At 37.5% G+C, this 19,770-nt stretch overlaps 2 protein-coding genes across 6 annotated transcripts; one reads left to right on the plus strand and one right to left on the minus strand.

Moving 5' to 3' along the window:
* Positions 1–65: 65 nt before the first annotated feature.
* On the plus strand, positions 66–7,691 carry rsph10b (radial spoke head 10 homolog B). Of its 4 annotated transcripts, XM_051914290.1 has the most exons (18): positions 66–774; positions 856–931; positions 1,289–1,357; positions 1,540–1,713; positions 1,948–2,033; positions 2,112–2,232; positions 2,347–2,523; positions 2,596–2,716; positions 3,196–3,320; positions 3,409–3,598; positions 3,699–3,792; positions 3,901–3,980; positions 5,435–5,580; positions 5,663–5,770; positions 5,843–5,986; positions 6,209–6,290; positions 7,316–7,451; positions 7,546–7,691. In XM_051914290.1, exons 1-18 carry the CDS (start codon positions 542–544, stop codon positions 7,643–7,645), a joined length of 2,262 nt encoding a protein of 753 aa, XP_051770250.1. In that variant the 5' UTR covers positions 66–541; the 3' UTR covers positions 7,646–7,691. The 4 variants fall into 4 exon arrangements, with proteins under 4 accessions (XP_051770250.1, XP_051770251.1, XP_051770252.1 ...); XM_051914291.1 differs by lacking the exons at positions 66–774; positions 856–931; positions 1,289–1,357; positions 1,948–2,033 and having other exon boundaries at positions 1,581–1,713; XM_051914292.1 differs by lacking the exons at positions 66–774; positions 856–931; positions 1,289–1,357; positions 1,540–1,713 and having other exon boundaries at positions 1,729–2,033.
* A 37-nt stretch (positions 7,692–7,728) lies between these two features.
* On the minus strand, positions 7,729–19,056 carry dlgap5 (discs, large (Drosophila) homolog-associated protein 5). 2 transcript variants are annotated; one of them, XM_051914287.1, is made up of 20 exons: positions 18,897–19,056; positions 17,918–18,138; positions 17,655–17,836; positions 17,517–17,573; positions 16,645–16,678; positions 16,413–16,493; positions 15,265–15,342; positions 15,101–15,178; positions 14,903–14,931; positions 14,644–14,819; positions 14,303–14,542; positions 13,294–13,382; positions 12,151–12,311; positions 11,967–12,065; positions 11,650–11,878; positions 10,154–10,847; positions 10,002–10,050; positions 8,606–8,783; positions 8,465–8,502; positions 7,729–8,076 (listed from the first exon to the last, which is right to left on the minus strand). In XM_051914287.1, the coding sequence occupies exons 2-20, from the start codon at positions 18,135–18,137 to the stop codon at positions 7,972–7,974; spliced, it is 2,817 nt and encodes a 938-aa protein (XP_051770247.1). In that variant the 5' UTR covers position 18,138; positions 18,897–19,056; the 3' UTR covers positions 7,729–7,971. The 2 variants fall into 2 exon arrangements, with proteins under 2 accessions (XP_051770247.1, XP_051770248.1); XM_051914288.1 differs by lacking the exon at positions 8,465–8,502.
* Between the last annotated feature and the right edge of the window lie 714 nt (positions 19,057–19,770).

The raw sequence follows: 19,770 nt of genomic DNA on the forward strand, positions 1-19,770 counted from the left end.
ATCGAAACAGTGTCTTGAGGTGTGGTAACCGTAGTATAAGCGGAATAATTGACGACGGGCCATTGAATTCTTAGAAAATAATGCACACACGAGGGGCATTACCACCTCGGGTGTGTATTATTTTCTAAGAATTCAATGCCCGTCGTCAATTATTCCTTACTTTATCCATACAGCGGAATTAAATGGTCTCCAAAAAGATTTAGTTACCAGTTTTTTTATTTGTTTTTTCCCTCAGAAAGAAGTAAATCATTCTTTTTTTGTGAACTGTACTTTTAATCTATGCTCGTACAGAAACTGAATTTAAAAATAAAACTACTGTGAGAAATATTAATTGGAGTAAAAAAAATGTGACGATTAGCCTCGGTCCCCGATTATATTTTAATATTTTACATTCAAGTCATCTTAGTAAAGTTGTTGGCCTTTGTAACTTGCCGTACTGTATCATTGCTTAGCAACCGGTAGCGTGTTACTATGTACACACCACTGGGATGCCTGCAGGTTGGTGAACTAGCGAATACTTCAGACTACCTCTCTACCGGGGATGACTAAAGGACACAAAATGAAAAGTTCTAACAGATCTACACCAGAACCAACGCTAAGTAAAGTGTTAGGACAGTCCTCCACGTCCAGTGTAGTGTCAGAGTCCATCACAGAGCCTGACGATGGACGAGACTCGAGATCTGCTGTGTGTTCCTCCTCTGCAGTGTCTCAGCATACGAATGAGCATGATCAGTGCCGTAAAGTTCCCATACTTCACCATATAATCGTGGAAAGGTTAGACATTCTTGCAAAATGATAATTCTCAGATTTGTTGACAAATAGTGTTTTGTAGTGTTTGGGATCTTTTTTTCTCAGATATGAGGGTGATAAGTGTGGAGAAATGTTTCATGGAGAAGGTGTCGCTTATTTTCAAGGTGGCCATATTTACAAGGTGAGTGATGAACGATAATTTAGGGGTTTACAACCTTTAGACCCAGTATAGAACATGTAAATCTAATTCAAATGTATCAAATTTAAACTTTTATTAAGAACATTGACTAACATTACTACTTACAGTATATATTACATATATTATTGTATATTACTTAACAGTTCTAATTAAAACAATGTATGAATGTTGTAAGGGAGGAAAGATGAACATTCAGTAATAAATGCAATATTTTTTTCCTCACAAAATTGAATGATTATTTTTAACCAGATGCCCAGTTTAAAAACCCATGGGAACCCCGGTGGACCACCTTAAATTAAACAACGTTATTTCTGACTTCTACCATTTTGCATTCATTAGGGTAGTTTTTCACATGGGTTAATGCATGGCTCTGGTGAATATATCTGGTCGGACGGTTTAAAGTATCAGGTATGTAAAGAGTTCATGGAAGTCATTCAGTTGTTTAAAAATTTACATGAAGATTTACAATAGCCAGGATTGGATAAGTCACATAATACCCCAGTGTTTTGATTACAAGTTTTCTGAATTACACATCTTTTGGAGCCAATAATTATTCATTGCAAAATTTCCTTAACTTTTGCATTCGGCAGGGTGATTTTAAATTTAATGTTCCCATGGGACATGGGACTTACACCTGGCTAGATGGCAGCACTTATGAGGGAGAGATACACCAAGGTGTCCGTCATGGTGTCGGGATGTACAAATGTTTCAAAACCTCTACTGTGTACAGAGGACAGTGGTATCTGGGCAAAAGACAAGGGCAGGTATGTACGTACACACATCCATTGTCTCAACTTCCCTCGCATGCATTTAACTTACGATGGATACTGACACCATTTTCTTTAAGAGCTGCTGTGTAGCCAAAATTATATACTAGTTATCACTGTAAAGCTGCTTTGACACAATCTGCATTGTAAAAAGCGCTATATAAATAAAGGTGACGTGACTTGACTTGACTAATAATAAATATCTTGACTGGTGTCCTGCGATGGTGACAGGGGGTAATGTACTATAACCAAGCATCCACATCATGGTACAAAGGAGACTGGGTGAACAACCGCAGAGAGGGCTGGGGAAAGCGGTGGTATGTGGTAGTAATCATTTCTTTATAAATATTTTTTTTCTTTCTAAATTTATATTTATATATTTGTTTCCCATAAAGTTACCCATCTGGCAATGTGTATGAAGGACAATGGAAAAACAATGTTCGACATGGAGAAGGAACAATGAGATGGGTTCAGCTGGATCAGCAATACAGTGGACAGTGGGTAAATGGCATCCAGGTCTGTCATTTTCTAACTTTGCCCTTATTGTTAGGGTCATTCCCTATACATTATGTTTGATTTTTTCATAATTTTGTACTGAAAATTTTAGCAGAGGTTTTTTATTTAATGTAGGATGGAAAAGGGACACACACATGGTTCTGTAAAAGAGTTCCATGCTCTCAATACCCTCGTATGAACGAGTACACAGGAGAATTCGTTCAGGGCATGCGTCATGGTCGAGGACAGTTCTTATATGCCAGTGGGGCTGTGTATAGTGGAGAGTGGAAACATGACAAAAAACATGGACAGGTAAACCACCTTTCAAACTATGAAAATGTGAGATGATTGTGTGATTCCAACACTACAGATGTTTTTTTGCAGGGGAGGTACACTTTTGAAAATGGACGGGTGTATGAAGGAGAGTTTAATAAGGACTGCATGGCTGAATTTCCTGCCTTCACTCCTGGCCTGAGTGGGATTACGACTCCTTTTCCAGATGAGAGTAAAGTATTAAGTAATATTCATGACCAGAAGTAATAAACATTATTAGCTCTTCAGAATACTTGATTCTCATGCCTGCATGCACTGCTATTTGATTGGCTAATTAGATATTTGCGTTAACGAGCAGTTGAACGTGTACCTAGTAAAGTGGCTGGTGAGTGTATATAATAGGCTATTATAATAGTACAATACAAGAAACTTCTAATACTACTTATATCCCCGGTTTCACAGACAAGGCTTAAGCCTAGTCCCAGACTAAAATGCATGTTTGAGCTGTTTTAACTGAAAGAAACTTGCACTGACATATCTGAAAATATGTCAGTACCATTGTTTTGTCTCAAGATGCACAGCAGTAATGTTTTTTTCTAGGGTACGTTTATAAAAGCTACTTATATTTCCTAATTGAACAAAGGCCTAATCCTGGCTTAGTCTAAGTCCTGTCTGTGAAACTGGGCCATAGTGTTTATTTCTGTTCATTAGATGATTCATCCAAGAAATCTTCACAGTCAAGCACAAACTCACCGCTCGGATCTGACATGGTTTTGAACATCCAGAGCCTGTTAAATAGAGTCCCTGAGGCCCACAGAGATCAAGAACTCAAACAGGTTTTTGGCCTTATTTGAAATTAATCCTAAGGTAAATCCAGAGTCAAATCTGTGTTGTTGTGTAACTATTATTTTATTTACTGTGAAGGTGGAATATGCAGTGCTGAGACACATTGGTTTGTTGAGGGAAATCTATAGCTTCTACAGCAGCCTTGGACATGAGCAGTCTCCAGACAAAATATTCCCACTGACCCACCTGCAGTTCTCTCGATTTCTCATGGACTGTAAAGTTCACCAGCACAGAGTCACGCAAGCGCAAATAGAGCGTCTCATCACTGGTAATGTCTTTAATCATAGTAATGGTTTGTGATGTTTTCCCTTTTAATCAAATTTCTATTTGTTATCAAAGTTTTGCTTGTTGTCACTGTCTGAAACCAGATCAGGTTCATTCTCCTTTCACTGCCATTCTACCGAGAGAGTGTATCAGCTATATTGTCATTGTAGCATATCATATTTGCCACAAAGATATTGAGTGAGTATTTTCCTACAATTTTCCTACAATGATAAAGGTTTTTTTTTAATTTTTTTTTAATGTTTTTGAAAGTTTCCATCTAGTCACAGATCACTTGTCATGTTTCAGGTCTTCTAATAACATACTCGCAACATGTTTTTCAAAGCTCATGAGGCAGAACATCATTCCCAATGCAAAGAATGTGAAAGGTAGAGAGATACAGATTGTAATATGATTGTATTTTTAAAAATTCTCTTGAATGTCCCTTTTAGACACATCTATTATTATTTATTAAAAATATTTATTGGATTAGGATATATATACACAGTATGTATATATACAGGACATATATACAGTATGTATATATACACTATATTGCCAAAAGTATTAGGACACCCCTCCAAATCATTGATTTCAGGTGTTCCAATCACTTCCATGGCCACAGTTGAATAAAATCAAGCACCTAGGCGTGCAGACTGCTTCTACAAACGTTTGTGAAAGAATGGGTCGCTCTCAGGAGCTCAGTGAATTCAAGCGTGGTACCGTGATAGGTTGCCAACTGTGCAATAAGTCCATTTGTGAAATTTCCTCACTACTAAATATTCCACAGTCAACTGTTAGTGGTATCATAACAAAGTGGAAGCAATTGGGAACAACAGCAACTCAGCCACAACGTGGTAGGCCACGTAAAATCACAGAGCGGGGTCAGTGCATGCTGAGGCGCACAGTGTGCAGAAGTCGGCAACTTTCTGCAGAGTCAATAGCTACAGACCTCCAAACTTCGTGTGGCCTTCAGATTAGCTCAAGAACAGTGTGTAGAGAGATTCATGGAATCGATTTCCATGGCCGAGCAGCTGCATCCAAGCCTTACATCAGCAAGAGCAATGCAAAGCGTTGGATGCTGTGGTGTAAAGCACGCTGCCACTGGACTCTAGAGCAGTGGAGACGTGTCTCTGGAGTGACGAATCACGCTTCTCTGTCTGGCAATCCGATGGACGAGTCTAGGTTTGGCGGTTGCCAGGAAAACGGTACTTGCCTGACTGCATTGTGCCAAGTGTAAAGCTTGGTGGAGGGGGGATTATGGTGTGGGGTTGTTTTTCAGGGGTTGGGCTTGGCCCCTTAGTCCCAGTGAAAGGAACACTTAATGCTTCAGCATACCAAGACATTTTGGACAATTCCATGCTCCCAACTTTGTGGGAACAGTTTGGGGATGGCCCCTTCCTATTCCAAAATGACTGTGCACCAGTGCACAAAGCAAGGTCCATAAAGACATGGATGAGCGAGTTTGGTGTGGAGGAACTTGACTGGCCTGCACAGAGTCCTGACCACAACCCGATAGAACACCTTTGGGATGAATTAGAGCCAGGCCTTCTCGCCAACATCACTGCCTGACCTCACAAATGCGCTTCTAGAAGAATGGTCAAAAATTCCCATAAACACACTCCTAAACCTTGTGGAAAGCCTTCCCAGAAGAGTTGAGGCAGTTATAGCTGCAAAGAGTGGGCCAACTCCATATTAAACCCTACGGATTAAGAGTGGGATGTAATTAAAGTTCATGTGCACGTAAAGGCAGGCATCCCAAAACTTTTGGCAATATAGTGTATATATTATAAGTACATACTATATATAAATATACAGTATATATATAATTTTTTTTTTTTAGGCTCTCTGTTCTGCCATCCTGTCCATGCTGCGGTTGCATGTCATTACTCAGACAGATGCTGGGAAATTTACCAGGCTCTGTGTAAAGCAAATTCAATCCAGCCTGACCAAATCTTGACTGCAAGGCTATTTGTCTGGTTGCTCAAGGTAACAGGCCTCTTACATTCATCTAGACTCACCTTACTAAGAATTATTCATACGTAATTCTTATGCATAGTCCTATTCACAGGACCTCTGTCTATATGACAGTGAGCTAACCGTGTCCAAAGTGTTAGAGATCCTTTCTGTGAACAGTCCTGCAATTCATGATGGAATCTACAGCAACCTGGACCTGGAGGTCAGTAGCTGAACTCATATGTTTTTGGTTGATATTATTTTGATTTGATATGACAAATGATTTTGGTTGTAGATAAGCTTTCTGGAGTTCTTTGAGGCATTGTTGGGCTGTGCTGAGGTGAAAGGCCAGAGAATCCAAACTGATGTTGAGAGCCAGACTGACACAAGTCACTGGGACGACACTGTGAAGAATATTACAGAGCTGAGTTCAAATCAGGTCTGTGCTGCCACTTCTACTGACCCTGATCATCGATTTATACTTTTATCATTTAAATGGATTTCTTTTTCCATTTTTAAGAATGAAATTCTCTCTTTCTGGCATTTTCTCTCATGTTGGCAGTACAAAGTCTCTTGAGATTTGTAGATATCATGCAGTATCACATTTCAGTGGATCATTATCTCAGCTTGGGTGAAAGCTAACCAGACAATCTCCATTTAGGCGGTCTCATCTTTTGAAATGTTTCAGTCATCCCTATCTGAGGAGATGGAGCAAAGGCAAAGTCCTGTGCTTGCTTTCAAAGGTTTGACTTCACAAATGTAATTCATGATGGAAAATGTGGTCAGTCTTGTCACTATATCTCTGGTTCTCAACTAGGAAGCCTCAGCAAACTTCCAAAGGGGCCTCAAGGTGACTTAAAATGATTTAAATAAGACAAAACAAGCATTCAATTTTCATTTACCCCCTCAACAACTGTCCAGGGCTGCGTTTCTCAAAAGCATTGTAAGCTAAGTTGATCTTTGGTGCCAATCGTTTTATGATTTACTTAGGCCAGGGATAGGCACCTTCAACACTGGAGGGCCACTGTCCTGCAGAGATTAGTTCAAACCCCAATCAAACACACCTGAACAAGCTAATCAATGTCTTAAGGATTACTAGAAAGCTACAACAGGCAAGTGAGTTTTTAATCAGGGTTGGCGCTAAACTCTGCAGGACAGTGGCCCTCCAGGGCTGAAGTTGCCCATCCCTGACTTGAGAAACGCAGCCCAGAATAGTACATCAAGTGTTGTACTATTCTAGATGATGTTTGAAACATTGCATTCGCTTGGATAAAAGCATATGCTACATGAATAAATGTAAATATGGTTCCCACTATTTTGGAATACCAAAGTATATGAGGTGACCTTTTTAAATTAGGTTACCTAGAAAAGTCATGTAACATATCTTAGTTATTGTGCAAAGCTCTGATATTTTATCAGAAATTGAGTTATTTAAAATCCTGATATTTCTGTTTTTTTTACTATTATTTTATAGAAACTTAAGTAGGAGTGTCCATAGATTAAAACACATTTTGAAGGGAAAAATAAAAATAAAATAAAAAATCTAGGGGGCTTTGGAGTCAAAAAGGTTGAGAACCACTGCACTATATTGATTAATCATTTAGTATGAGCAAGGTATCTACATTACTACAGCTCTAGCTAGTCTCAGACTATTTAACAGTTGACAATACTGACAATAGTAATTATTACTTCCTTCACAAACAGTAAATACCATACATTTCTCTACCTCTTATTTATTCCTAATAGTGGGCTAATTTCATTTCCTCAGAGAAGGACTGGATACAGAAAACTCAGCAGTTCTTCACTCAGATCTTCTTCCCTGCATATGAGCACAGTGTGAAGGAGAAGAGACTCAAACTGAGAGAAAAGAACAGAAGTGCTCTTGCAGATGCTGACAAAGAAAGGTATTTATAAAAAAAAAAAAAAAAAAAAAAAAAAATTCAGGAAGTGTTTTTTGCAGCCCATATTTTTTATAATTTACAAGATGAATTATTTAAGACACACAGAGCAGCTGGAGGCTGAGGAGAGACAAGGCGAAGATGGAGACAGAGAGGCCCCAAACAACGATGCTAACCGCTCACCCCCCTTTCTCCCATGACCCGTGTGTCCTCTACTACATCTGTGATTTCAAAACAGTAGTAAATTCACAAAATAGAAGTAAATTCACAGAACAGAAGTACATAATTTTTGTCCTTATGATTTTAATTGGCATTCACAACAATTTTGACATTTAAAAGCCTTAAAAAACAATATTTTCTGAAGTCAAAACTGCATAGAGATATTATTGCTGTATCTAAATGTGCTCATTATAAAGTACAAAAAGTGAGTAGCAAATAGATACACAAGTATCAAAGGTATCTAGTTTAACAAAGCAAAAAATAAAAATAAAAACTATCCACGTTTAAAAAATGAGTGGATGTGCTTTTATTTGTTTGTGGGAGGTGTGAATGTGATCAGGTCACGTTCACACACTGACTGTCTCACTCTCTCCTTCTGCTCTGGGGTGAACAGCAACAGACTGTCCGACATCTGAAACACCAGAGAACAACAAGGTTATGGGAAGAAAATATGTAAAAAAATAAATAAAATTAAAATACTGACAACTCTCAGAAGTTGTGATATAGTAGTGGTTCCCACAGTCATTGAAAACCTGGAAACACCTGAAAATTATAAAATGGTGGTTTCCGGGCCTGAAAAACTAAAAATTAATAAAAGTCTTTAAGATTTTATTAATTAAAATGAACAAAATCTGAAGTCATGAAAAATTCTGTAGTCATTTTTTTCCAAGTTTACATTTATAAAATATTTAATCAGATAAAAATGGCTCCTTCTGAGTGAATTTCCATGACTGGAAAACTGTGGGAACCCTACTGAAAGACAGGAAATGACAGTTTATAAAGGAAAGATTTAAATCCACCTGACTGGTCCGGGGTGTGAACACCAATCTGGGAAGAGCTGAGACAGGAGTGCAAGAGAGAGAAGTGAGTGCCCACGTGCCCCCCAACAAACCATATTGTGAGCATTAATAACATTATGTGATATCAGGGACATAATGTACCTGTAGGTGTTGCCAAGACGTCAACAGGATGCTCCTCTGTCGGAGTCACAGGACTCACAGGACTCTCCATCTCAGCATCCACCACTCCAAGGGAGAACCTCTCTGTTGCAAGACCCGGAGACATGCTGTATCTCACTGTTGGCTGCAGGTAACGCTCAAAGTCCAAATCAGTAGCACCCTGGGAAAAATGTATCAGAACATGATCCATAAACTATCAAGTAAAAGAAAAAAAGCTCTGCTGATTAATAGTAGGATTTAGGGATACAGAATAAAGGTTAGCTACACTATGTAACTTTTGGCCCTCTAGCGAAGAACATTTTGGTTGTGCTTCAGCTCAGCTCCTCTGCACAGATTAATGTGTTTCAAGGTATTATTGTACACATTAGTACTTACAGCCAGAACTATTTTTCCTCAGTGTACGGATTTGACATGCCACGCATGGGCAAATGGCTTATGTATGCAATGTCCCACAAAATCCATCCAACTTTAAAATATTTCATGTATTATAGGTTTATCAAAATGCAACAGGGTAAAGACATGGTTTGTCATTAATAACTTTTTTTTTTTTGTTTGTTACATTGACAGTTACATAGTGTAGCTTTGCTAGCCCATAGTGATAAGCCAATAAAATTCTATTGTTATAGCCAATAACCAATAAATAGCTGATATTAAAATTGTCCAAATAAATTTAAAACCACTAATGTTGCGATGCCCAAATTTATTTGTAGCATTTAAAATGACTGATTTTAGTTTTTAATGTACAGTACGAAAAAAATGGATATTCATTTTGAGATTTGCTAAAGGTTACATTTAACAGTGTTATTAATGTATTAGTATTAATAATCCATATATTATTATTGATAATGACAAAGGTAATCAATGTGAAAATAGAGGACGCTTGAATAATTAAATATCCAATATAAACGGATCCCACAAAAAAAAAAAAAAACACACACACATATATATATATATATATATATATATATATATATATATATATATACACACACATATGTGTGTGTGTGTGTTTATGTATGTATATAAAGACACACACACACACACGTTTGTTTTTGTGAATTGAGGACAGTCCATATGCGTAATGGTTTTCATACTGTACAAACCGTATTTTCTATCCCCCTACGCTACTCCTAAAACTACCCATCACAGAAAACTGCACATTTTTAGTTTCTCAAAAAAAACTCATCCTGTATGATTTATAAGCCTTTTGAAAAATGGGGACATGGGGTAATGTCCTCATAAGCCACCCTCTCCTTTTAATACCTATGTCATACCCATGTCATTATACAAATTTGTGTCCTGATATGTCACAAACACACACAAACACACACACTAAATCAATATTGTGCTTTTCTAGTTGGATTTGGTAGATAATCACCTCATCTTCTTGATTTCCAGTCATTTCAACATTTGTACTGTTTGGAGAGCTGTATGAACAGTGGAAAGAGCATTAAAGATTATGAATTGTGCCATGTTTAGTGATTCATGTGTTACGAATTAGATGGCCTAATATAACAAAGCACAGCATACCCATTAAAGGCTGAAATGACCTCATTACTGAGATCTGTAGAAATGCTGAGATCTTTGGTTGGTGTGGAGGGCATCAGGATAGGGGAAGCAGGTGCACAGGCATTTTGGTCTGCTTCTGAGGAAGAGGTGTGAGATGAGCACTGGGCAAGAGTATCTAGACCGGCATCTACTCCAGTTGAGGCAGGCAAACTCTCTTCAGAGACCATGTCCTCTTGTGGGTCCTCTTGGGAGGAAGGACTGAGCATATACTCTGGCATGCAGTCCTCAAGCTGAGGTTCTGAACAATCAGCAAGGTGCTCGGACTGGCTGGGTAAGCAATGTGATTGGTCTACTGGACTGTTTTCTGGTCCATTACTGATATCTGGTTGAGTGTGTGAGGTACAGGTGGAGCTTAAATCATAATGAGGTTGGCTGTTGGAGCAGGGCTCTGTGTCTGGTGAAACGTGTATGGTTTGGTTGTGGTCAGGACTGATCTGAGGAGCTCTGGGAGATTGTGGCAGGGGCTCAGCAGAACGTAGAGGGGTGGAAGCAGGCAATACTTTGGGGTGACGATTTCGTGAAGGTGTGGCAGACACACAGGGAAGAGGGGAGGCATGAGAGACTGCATTAGATCTGCACTGCCTGCCTGGAGTGCTGAACTTAGAGCCACAGGGGGAAGAAACTGTACTGATCCGACATGATCGTCTAACAGCACCTGAAAAGAAGAAAATTAGACAGATTAAAAACACAAAGACAACATAAAAAAAGGATACTGACTGCAGTAAAAATAAATAAATAAATTTCTAGACTAAGGAATACCATAACTTAAATATTGAGTTTTTTTATACTCAAAATATTTAGGTTATACTTCAAATATTACTCTCAATTATAACTTTGCTAAGTCTGGACAAAAGTTTAATCCTGGAGTTTTATGGCTAGAGGCAGAAATTAGGCATGTGATCAAAAGACAAAACGAAAACCTGTTTTTTTTTTTCTCCCTTTGATTATGACTATATCAACAAGAATTGTTTTATTATTTAAATTATAAAAAGAAATACTAAAGAAATATTAGTATTGTACTATAAAAACAAGTATTTGAAAATAACAGCTTTAAAAAGACAATAGTGTCATTGTTCAGCTGAGGTCAGTTCAGTTCCGTTCAATAACTGTAAAAATCATCAAATATGAAATGAGTTTAATTTAGCTATAAAGCAGCTCTGTGGAAAATGGTGGTGTCATCCATCTCAGTTTAGTTCTCATCCAATGTTGTCAGTACAGTCAGATCTAGGGGTGGGCGAATATGACTAAAATCCTAGATCACGATGAGTAAATTTATTTCGCATCACAATAAAGATATGTCATGATATAGTTATTTTTGCTTTAAATAGGGTTATGATATCAAAATTTTGTATACCACTGAAAATGTCATATTTCTTGTAACCATTTTCAATATCACAAAAAAAAAAAAAAAAAAAAAAAACTCAAGCTTACTGAAGACCAGTAAAGTTTATTCTTACCTGATGGCTTGACTGGGCTTTCCACTTGGAAGAAACCTCCATGGAACACCACAGTCTGTGCAGGCAGTGTGGAAGCAGGGCCTGCATCATCCTGGATGTTGTCTGACTCGACAGCTTTCTGTTCAGTCTGCTTGGCTCTCATAGCAGCCTTCACAGCAGCCAGTCGACTCTTCGCTGCAGCACTGGCACCTCCACCTGCTCCGGCCTTCCCTCCTAGAGCAGGAGGCTTCTGTAGCATAAAAGGACAGGATACGAGAATTACACTTCATGTTTGAAATTATTAATTATTATTAAAAGATGGTGCTTATGTTGTTTACTTTGGCCACTCTTTTTCTGGCAACAGGCTTGACTTCCTCTTTCCAATCCTTTGCTTCTGCCTCTTTCAAGGCATTAAACTTCTTGTTAACATCTTCCACCTATTTTTAAAAAAAATCAAATAAAACAACATTAAACAAGGGTTGGATGTTATTTGAGCATTTTTAAAAGGGAACATCAATACACCTGAAAGTACACCATGTCCCAGAAGCCCTGCAAGTCAGTACAGGTTGTTATTTTCTCTCCACGCCCCAAGTCGCAGTCATCCACCAGCCCGTTGAACTGGCTGAAGCGCTCTTTCATCAACAGTCTTGCCTGGCCCACAGCAGTGCGCATCCGGTCTCGCACTACACGGACAAGGAGAAATATACTTATTTCATATAACTGTATATCATCACTGTCTTGCAGAAACCTTGTATATCCATATTTTGTCTTTTTATTTTTTTCGTAATTCATTACTGTTGGTCACTCTTTACGTCTGTCTGTGGGTTTTGCAAATATCTAACCAATGAGAAGTATTAAAAAGCTTGTGACTAAACCTTGTATCTCCATTGGATCCTCAAACTGACGGTAAAACCTCATAACTCCACCCCGCCTCTATAGTGAACCATACACATTTAGACCATCTCTACTTGTATACAATGCAAGGGTAAGTTAAGAACTGGTTGTTTGAATAAGTCTAGCATTTTCTTTACTCAAGAATCACTATATTTATAAAGGCTATTGTTTTATGTATGAGGAACAGAGAAGAGTGTCTCAGTCTAGCATTTATTGTTGAGTCATAGCCAATACTGTCTTAAATAGCCTCTGCACAAACTTTATCTTTAATAAGATGGCCAAATGACCAAAAACTGAGTGTCCACATATCTACAGTAAACTTTATGAAAACGTAATTTGATGCACTTACTGCCTCAGATGAGGCCGTTCTAATGACTGATACAACATATATGTTCGACAGTCTCTGGTCAAAAACTTTGTAACTCCATTTGAGCTTGATTTTGGTAAAATGTTAATATAATGGCACATGCAAGTGTCTGAACACATAAAAAGCCACTATATCAACTTTGACAACACTGTTTAATTATTCAACAAAAAGAAAAAGAAAAAAAGTAGCATTTCTGGAGATAGGAGGTTTCCGCCCGACAGTAACGATATTAAACATCAAATATGTTCTAATTAGCTGTGACTGTGCCATTTTCACTTTCAGTGTGGACAGAAATTATTCCTTGCTGGAAAGCTTGCGTCAAACCTAGTTAGGATACTGTGTTAGACTTTGTTGTTGAATTAGGACAACTTTGAATTGAATACTGGTCAAAACTAAAGCCTTACTCTCTTCCGGGATAGAGGCATCATCAAATCGTGATTCCCACAGCTCAGAAAGTCCAGTCAAACGCTCAGTCTCGCTGGCCATCACTGCCCTATTGAAACAACACATACAGTGAAACATTACACTACCCCTCAAAATTTTTGGGTCAGCAATTTTTTTTTAAAGAAATTAACACTTATTCAGGAAGGATGACAACAAGTTATGAAGTAAAATATCTAGCTTCCGCCAGACCACCTTCTGTATTCAACGTACGAAGAAAGTGTAAAACTCTTGCAGTTCACAAAGCTTACACTATGTCCTACGCCTTCCCTATTCAACTTACGGAAAAAAGTGTCAAACGCAACGCCAGTTTACACTTTCTTCGTAACTTGAATACAGAAGGCGGTCTGGCAGAAGCTAGATATTTTACTTCATAACTTGTTAAATATGGATTTTTTTTTTTTATTATTATTATTTTTTTTACACAAACGCATCACTTCACTTCAGAAGGCCTTTATTAACCCCCTGGAGCCGTGTGGAGTACATATTTATGATGGATGGATGTGGATGGAAGCACTTTCTTAAGCTCATACTCGTGGGTCCCATTCACTGCCATTATAAAGCTTGGATGTGTCAGGAAATGTATTAAAATATTTCCGAGTGTGTTTATCAGAAACAAGAAAGTCATATACACCTAGGATGGCTTGAGGGTGAGTAAAGCTTGGGCTAATTTTCATTTGAAAGTGAACTAATCCTTTAAATAGTGTAATAAAAGCTCTTTCAAAAAATAAAAAATAATAATAAAATTGTACCAATTCCAAACTTTAAAACAGTAGAGTATGTAATTTGATATAATGGCTGGTTAATTGTATAATATCTAATGAAAATAAAATAAAGACAATTGACCAATCCAGAAAAAGTATCCCAGAAAGCTGTGCATAAATGGAGACTAATGCATTACTAAAACACTAATAAAAAGTTACTACTACATACTAATGAGTCAGTTCTATTAAAGGTAGATATCTGCCTCACCTAAAATATGCAACATCATGCTGAGGCTCCAAGGGGGACGAAGGAGGGAATGGTGCTGCAGAGGTGGACGGCAAAGGGGAGGATGGGGCAGGAGGAGGAGAGGACACTGAGGGAGGGTTTGTGGGAAGATCTGGTGGAGGGGTTGACAGAGAAGGTGGAGGGGATGAGAGTGAAGAAGCAGGGTCAACAGGTTTTGGGGGAGAGGGGAAGGTGGGCTCCACGCTGGCTTCAGAAAGAATGCTATAAAAGAGAAATATGATAGTATTATTTCAGACCAGCTTAAATAACAAAGCTTACAGTTATCACACATTCACTTTATCAGAATGAAATTAAAAAGGTACCTTGGTGAGAGGAAGGCACTGGCTGAACGTGGAGAGAGGGGTGCAGGCTCAAACGAACTAAGACCAACAGGAGGCTGGAACACGAATCCCTGAGGAGCAAATGAGGGGGGAGCAGCTTTGGGTTCCTCTTCCTCAGAAACCACAGAATTAACAGCAGTGTCCTTTTTCTCAGCCGGCTAAAATATCCAAGCATAAAATATAATTCTTAACTTTCAGAAAATTACAAAACCAAAAAGATAGATATGACAGATCACCTCACCTTATTTTCAATATTTGTCTTTGTGTTGCCTGTGTAAGATAATGAGATGTACTGATTAATGACACACATACACAAATATCCTGTAGTTCTGGACTGATGCAACATTACTTCCATCTGAGCAACACTGTGGCAATATAAAACAATAACATGTACAATACCAGAAAATATGCCAATAGAAAACAACTGTAGCCTCATTACCTTGTGTGGCTTTGCCTCTGCCAGAAGAGGGCGCTGCAGGACATTTAACAGTTGATCTCGTTTTTGTAGTCCTTGAATCTAAATCACACAGAGAAAGTGTGTCACAGAGACAAAGTTTTCTGAAAAACCCAAGATTTAAAATGTTATGTTAAAATAAAACTCACCAGCAGCTGGTTTAACCACAGCTACCGGTGTCATTTTAGCAGCTGATCGTGTGGTTGGAGCTCTCACAGATGGTTCAACTGTAAAAGAAATAATAATGCTCTGCATGGGCTCTTAATTCAAGTGTACACTACCATCAAAGTTTGGGGTCAGTAATATTTTTTAAAGAAATTATTACTTTTATTCAGCAAGGATGCATTAAATTGATAAAAAGTGACAGTAAAGAGACTATGTGAACAAATTTCTGTTCCAGTTTTGAACTTTCTAATTCAAAGAATCCAGAAAAAAGTTTCACAATTTCTGCAATAATATTGAGCAGCATATTAGAATGATTTCTGACAGATCATTCTGAAGATTTTTTAATTTTAAGATGTTAAAAAGTTTAAAGTTATTTTTTAATTGTAATAATATTTTAAAAATATAATTGTTTTTATTGTATTTCTGTATAAACGCAGCCTGGGTGAGCAACTTTTTTTTTTAATCTTATTGACCCTCAAACTTTTGAACAGTAGTGTACATATATAAATTAAAGTGATAGTTCACCCAAAAATGAAAATTCTGTCATTAATTTCTCAGCCTCATGTTGTTCCAAACCCATAAGTCTTTTGTTCATCTTCGGAACACAAATGAAGATCTTTTTGATGAAATCTGAGAGCTTTCTGTCCCTCCATAAACAGCTATAAAATTACTACAATTTTGACGCTTCAAAAAGTTCATAAAGAGATAGAGATTGTAAAAACTAATCCATATCAATCAAACGGTTTAGTCCAAATTTCTGAAGGGACACGATCACTTTATAAAGATGAACAGATTGAATTTAGGCTTATATTCACATATAAACATTCATCACCTCACACATCATTTATGGTAAACGGAAGCTCAAGCATGTTTGCTTGACACATGCGAGAACATGTGTTACAGAGCACGTTTGAGCTTCCGGAAGAGGTTTGTTCTCACGCGTCAAGCAGGTTCAGTTGAGCTTCTGTTTATGTTCGCTGATCAATGTTTAAATGTGAATAAAAGCCTAACGAAAATAAAAGGGAACGAAAGTCTTACAGGTTTGGAACGACATGAGGGTGAGTAATTAGTGACAATTTTAATTTTTGGGTGAACATTTTGCACATTCCTACAATTAAGTGAGTGGTATTACCTGTAGCTGCTCTGGTTTTGGTAGTAGTCAGAGCTTTGGAATTGTTCTTGGCTGGAGCTCTGGTGGTCGATACGGTCTCAACTGTACAAACACAAAGAGTCTTCAACAACAGCATGAAGGCATCAAAGTTTGCTTCAAGACAAACGGCAGCGAAACCATTTCAATTTGATTGATTATAATGATTTGCATTTGGTAATATGAAAACCAGACAATTTAAACGAGCAGGACAAACCTTTCTTTGGAACAGCATGTCTTTCAACTGCAGGCTGTAATAACAACAAAAACAGAAGTACATAATAAAAAAACAAAAATGGCATGATTTCAAACTGTGACCACAGAAATCCAAAGGTAAAAGTTACAACATACACATACTTATATGTTCAGATTTATTTAAACAAAGGCAAGAGAACATAAAACTACCGTTCAAAAATGTGGGGTCAGTATGTTTTTGAAAGAAGTATCTTATGCTTACCATGGCTGGAATTATCAAATATGCAATGATCAAAAATACAGTAAAAACAGTAATATTGTGAAATATTAATACAAATTAAAATTTAATTTACTCCTGTAATTTTAAGCAGATTTTTAAGCAGTCATTACTCCAGTCGTCAGTGTCACATGACCCTTCAGAAATCATTCTAATATGCTGATTTATTGCTCAAGAAACATTTCTTATTTTGAAAACTGCTGCTTAATATTTTTGTGGAAACAGTGAATTTTTTATTCCTAAAGTATTTTTTCAAATCTTTTGTAACAAATGTATTTGTTGTCACTTCTGATCAATTTAATGCATCCTTGCCGATTTAATAATTAAAATAAATAAAATATCTTACGGACCCCAAACTTTTAAATGGTAGTGTGTATATAAAGTTAACAAGCTAATGAGTGCAGTTCTTTCCATGTAGGCCATTGTTTGAGCATCCTTACCAGCTCAACACAGGATTCATTGGTTCAACCAATGGTGCGAGTTAGCAGCAAGATTATATGTTTGTTGTTGACCAATGGCAGACAGGGGGAATGTTCAGGGAAATTTGTTTGAAAACTCGCATTTTTTGTCATTTCACTTTGTGACAGTAGTGGTGCAGAAATTACACACTTACATACCTTTTGATTTTGCATCATTGAGCGGGTCACTCGTGTGGACTGGTTAGTTTCTGTGATCTGTCATGAGGAGAAATGAGATGGGAAATAAAGTACTCTTTGTTATAGTCTGACTTGTTATTTGTTATTCCCATCACTCACCTTGCCTCTGCCTGGTCCAGCTGTGTTGGAAGGCAGATACCCAAGCGGCTGAGGCTTATACAGGCCGACCTTAAACACGCCTTTCTTTTCTTTCTCACGCTTTTCCTTCTCTTTCTGCAACATCTTGTTTTCTTTGTAGCGAGCGAGCATCTTTTTCCTCTCCTCAGCTGCAGCATTTGCATCTGTTAAGTACAATGGTAACTACTTCAAAACAAGGCCATGCCAACACAGAATCAAACAACAAAACTAACTACGATATTAACCATTAGCTGTATTTGTTTGGGGTGCTTTGTCTTGGGTGGCCATGATGCTGGACACATCCATTGAGAGCTCGATCTCCGGCAGCTGGTCGAGGTGCCTGCGCAGGTTTTGGATCTTCTCTCGGTTCTCTTTCTGAGATTGAGACCTACGTCTGGACATCTTCAGCCGGATCATAGACACACTGCTGTCCCGCTTGTACAGGTGAGCGAAGCGAGAGTCCATCCTACAAAAGTTTTCACAACAAGAACAGTAAATTACCTAATGCAGTGGTTCTCTATTAGTGGGTCGTGACTCGTAACCCAAAACTTGTTTGAAGGGGCCAGTTGCATAAACCTCTTAGACTAGTCATCTAAGTCATAGTTAGTCATCTAATTTTTTTTTCTTTAAGACTGGCCATAACTTTAAGTTACTTAAACAGGTAGATTATCTAATTTGAGATCTAAAAATTAAGACAAACTCTTGCCCCTTTGACTAACTGCAGTTGTTTATAATGCAGGTCTGTTTTTAGAGCAAATGCAGAAAAACTAAACGTAAATAATACAACCCTGTATAAACATAATTTTGCTTAGTTAGGACAGCTTATCAATAAATAGGCTTATCAACTTTTTCAAGGGAGATTAAACACTTTCATATCTTTGTTGTTGACATACTGACTTTGTCATTTTCATTCTCTGAGCATCCTGTCAGAGTTTTGGTTTGTTTTAGATAAAAAACAAAACAAATACAACCAAAATGTAGTAAAGTAAAAAACAAAAAAAACAAAAAAAACATGTTTATTTCTTATAGGAGGACTCTTTATATTCACATTTGTAATATAAAATTCAAATATTATCGTTCCTGAAGCAACACAGCAACAACACATGATCACAATTTTGCTCACTATACCAAACCATACGTTGTGAACGTTTGGAAGTTGTACACAATGGCAAACTAAGTTTAATTGTAAACCTTCTGATAGAAATAATAAGAGCGATTTCTTACCTTTATATTAAGGTGGGTTTCCGGAAGTGAAGAATGCTATATCCAAAGACTAAATAATAATTCGCAATATCTATATTCCGTAAACAAACGTTTACATGTCCTAAACGTACATACACAAGATGGCGGGCAGGTTTTGAAAAGTGAATATAGCTCTTCTGATTGGCTTCTCCGCAACAGAGAACCCCCCCGTTGATTGGTTAAAATTTGATGACGAGTTATGCGCCGCCCATTTACACATCCTCCTGACCCTGATAAGAGGCGCTGTACTGTAGCTATATGTTATTACTTTAATTCACCAGCTGTCTATGATATTTCAAAGGTGATATTTCTTTTGGGACTACTGCAGACGATTAATCCATTACATTCCTCAAATAAATAAATAAATCACACATGCTACATGTTGCTCTATCCGTTATTATTTTGAATGATTGTATTTGGAAAGGTAAGCCTCTTGCTGAGGATAAAAGTCAAGGTGGATCACCTTGACCAGATGTCCGGATATAATCATACATTCTGGCGTTTTGTATGATGCAATTAGCACAATTCTTCCCAAGCCATGTAAGGTTAATAATTTTCATCATAGAACATTCACTTTTCAGGCTAACAACTTATAAATCATAAAACTACTGGTTGTGACACTAAATTCAAAGTATGAAAATGATTATAAACCAGAATCAAGTATTTATATCACTTAAAGGCTACATGAAAGCTGGAATAATAATTCAATATGCAAGGAAAATCTGGATCAGATACGCTTCATACAACTCTTGTCTTAATCAGCATGAGGCAGTCAGAGACTTGAAATCTGTATCAAAACTGGAGCATGACAGCAAATTATTCTTAGATCTTATAACAATTTGAACAGTGATGTGTA

This window comes from Ctenopharyngodon idella, chromosome 12 (assembly GCF_019924925.1).
Source record: "Ctenopharyngodon idella isolate HZGC_01 chromosome 12, HZGC01, whole genome shotgun sequence".
Lineage (NCBI taxonomy): Eukaryota > Metazoa > Chordata > Actinopteri > Cypriniformes > Xenocyprididae > Ctenopharyngodon > Ctenopharyngodon idella.

Coding starts and splice junctions, on each gene's coding strand:
- rsph10b (XM_051914290.1), top strand. CDS start 542: ATGACTAAAGGACACAAAATGAAAAGTTCTAACAGATCTACACCAGAA. Junction 1,714..1,947: donor TGGGCAAAAGACAAGGGCAG/GTATGTACGTAC, acceptor CGATGGTGACAG/GGGGTAATGTACTATAACCA. Junction 3,793..3,900: donor ATTTGCCACAAAGATATTGA/GTGAGTATTTTC, acceptor GTCATGTTTCAG/GTCTTCTAATAACATACTCG.
- dlgap5 (XM_051914287.1), bottom strand. CDS start 18,137: ATGGACTCTCGCTTCGCTCACCTGTACAAGCGGGACAGCAGTGTGTCT. Junction 16,679..17,516: donor CAATGATGCAAAATCAAAAG/GTATGTAAGTGT, acceptor TTGTTATTACAG/CCTGCAGTTGAAAGACATGC. Junction 14,543..14,643: donor AGTGCCTTCCTCTCACCAAG/GTACCTTTTTAA, acceptor TCTCTTTTATAG/CATTCTTTCTGAAGCCAGCG.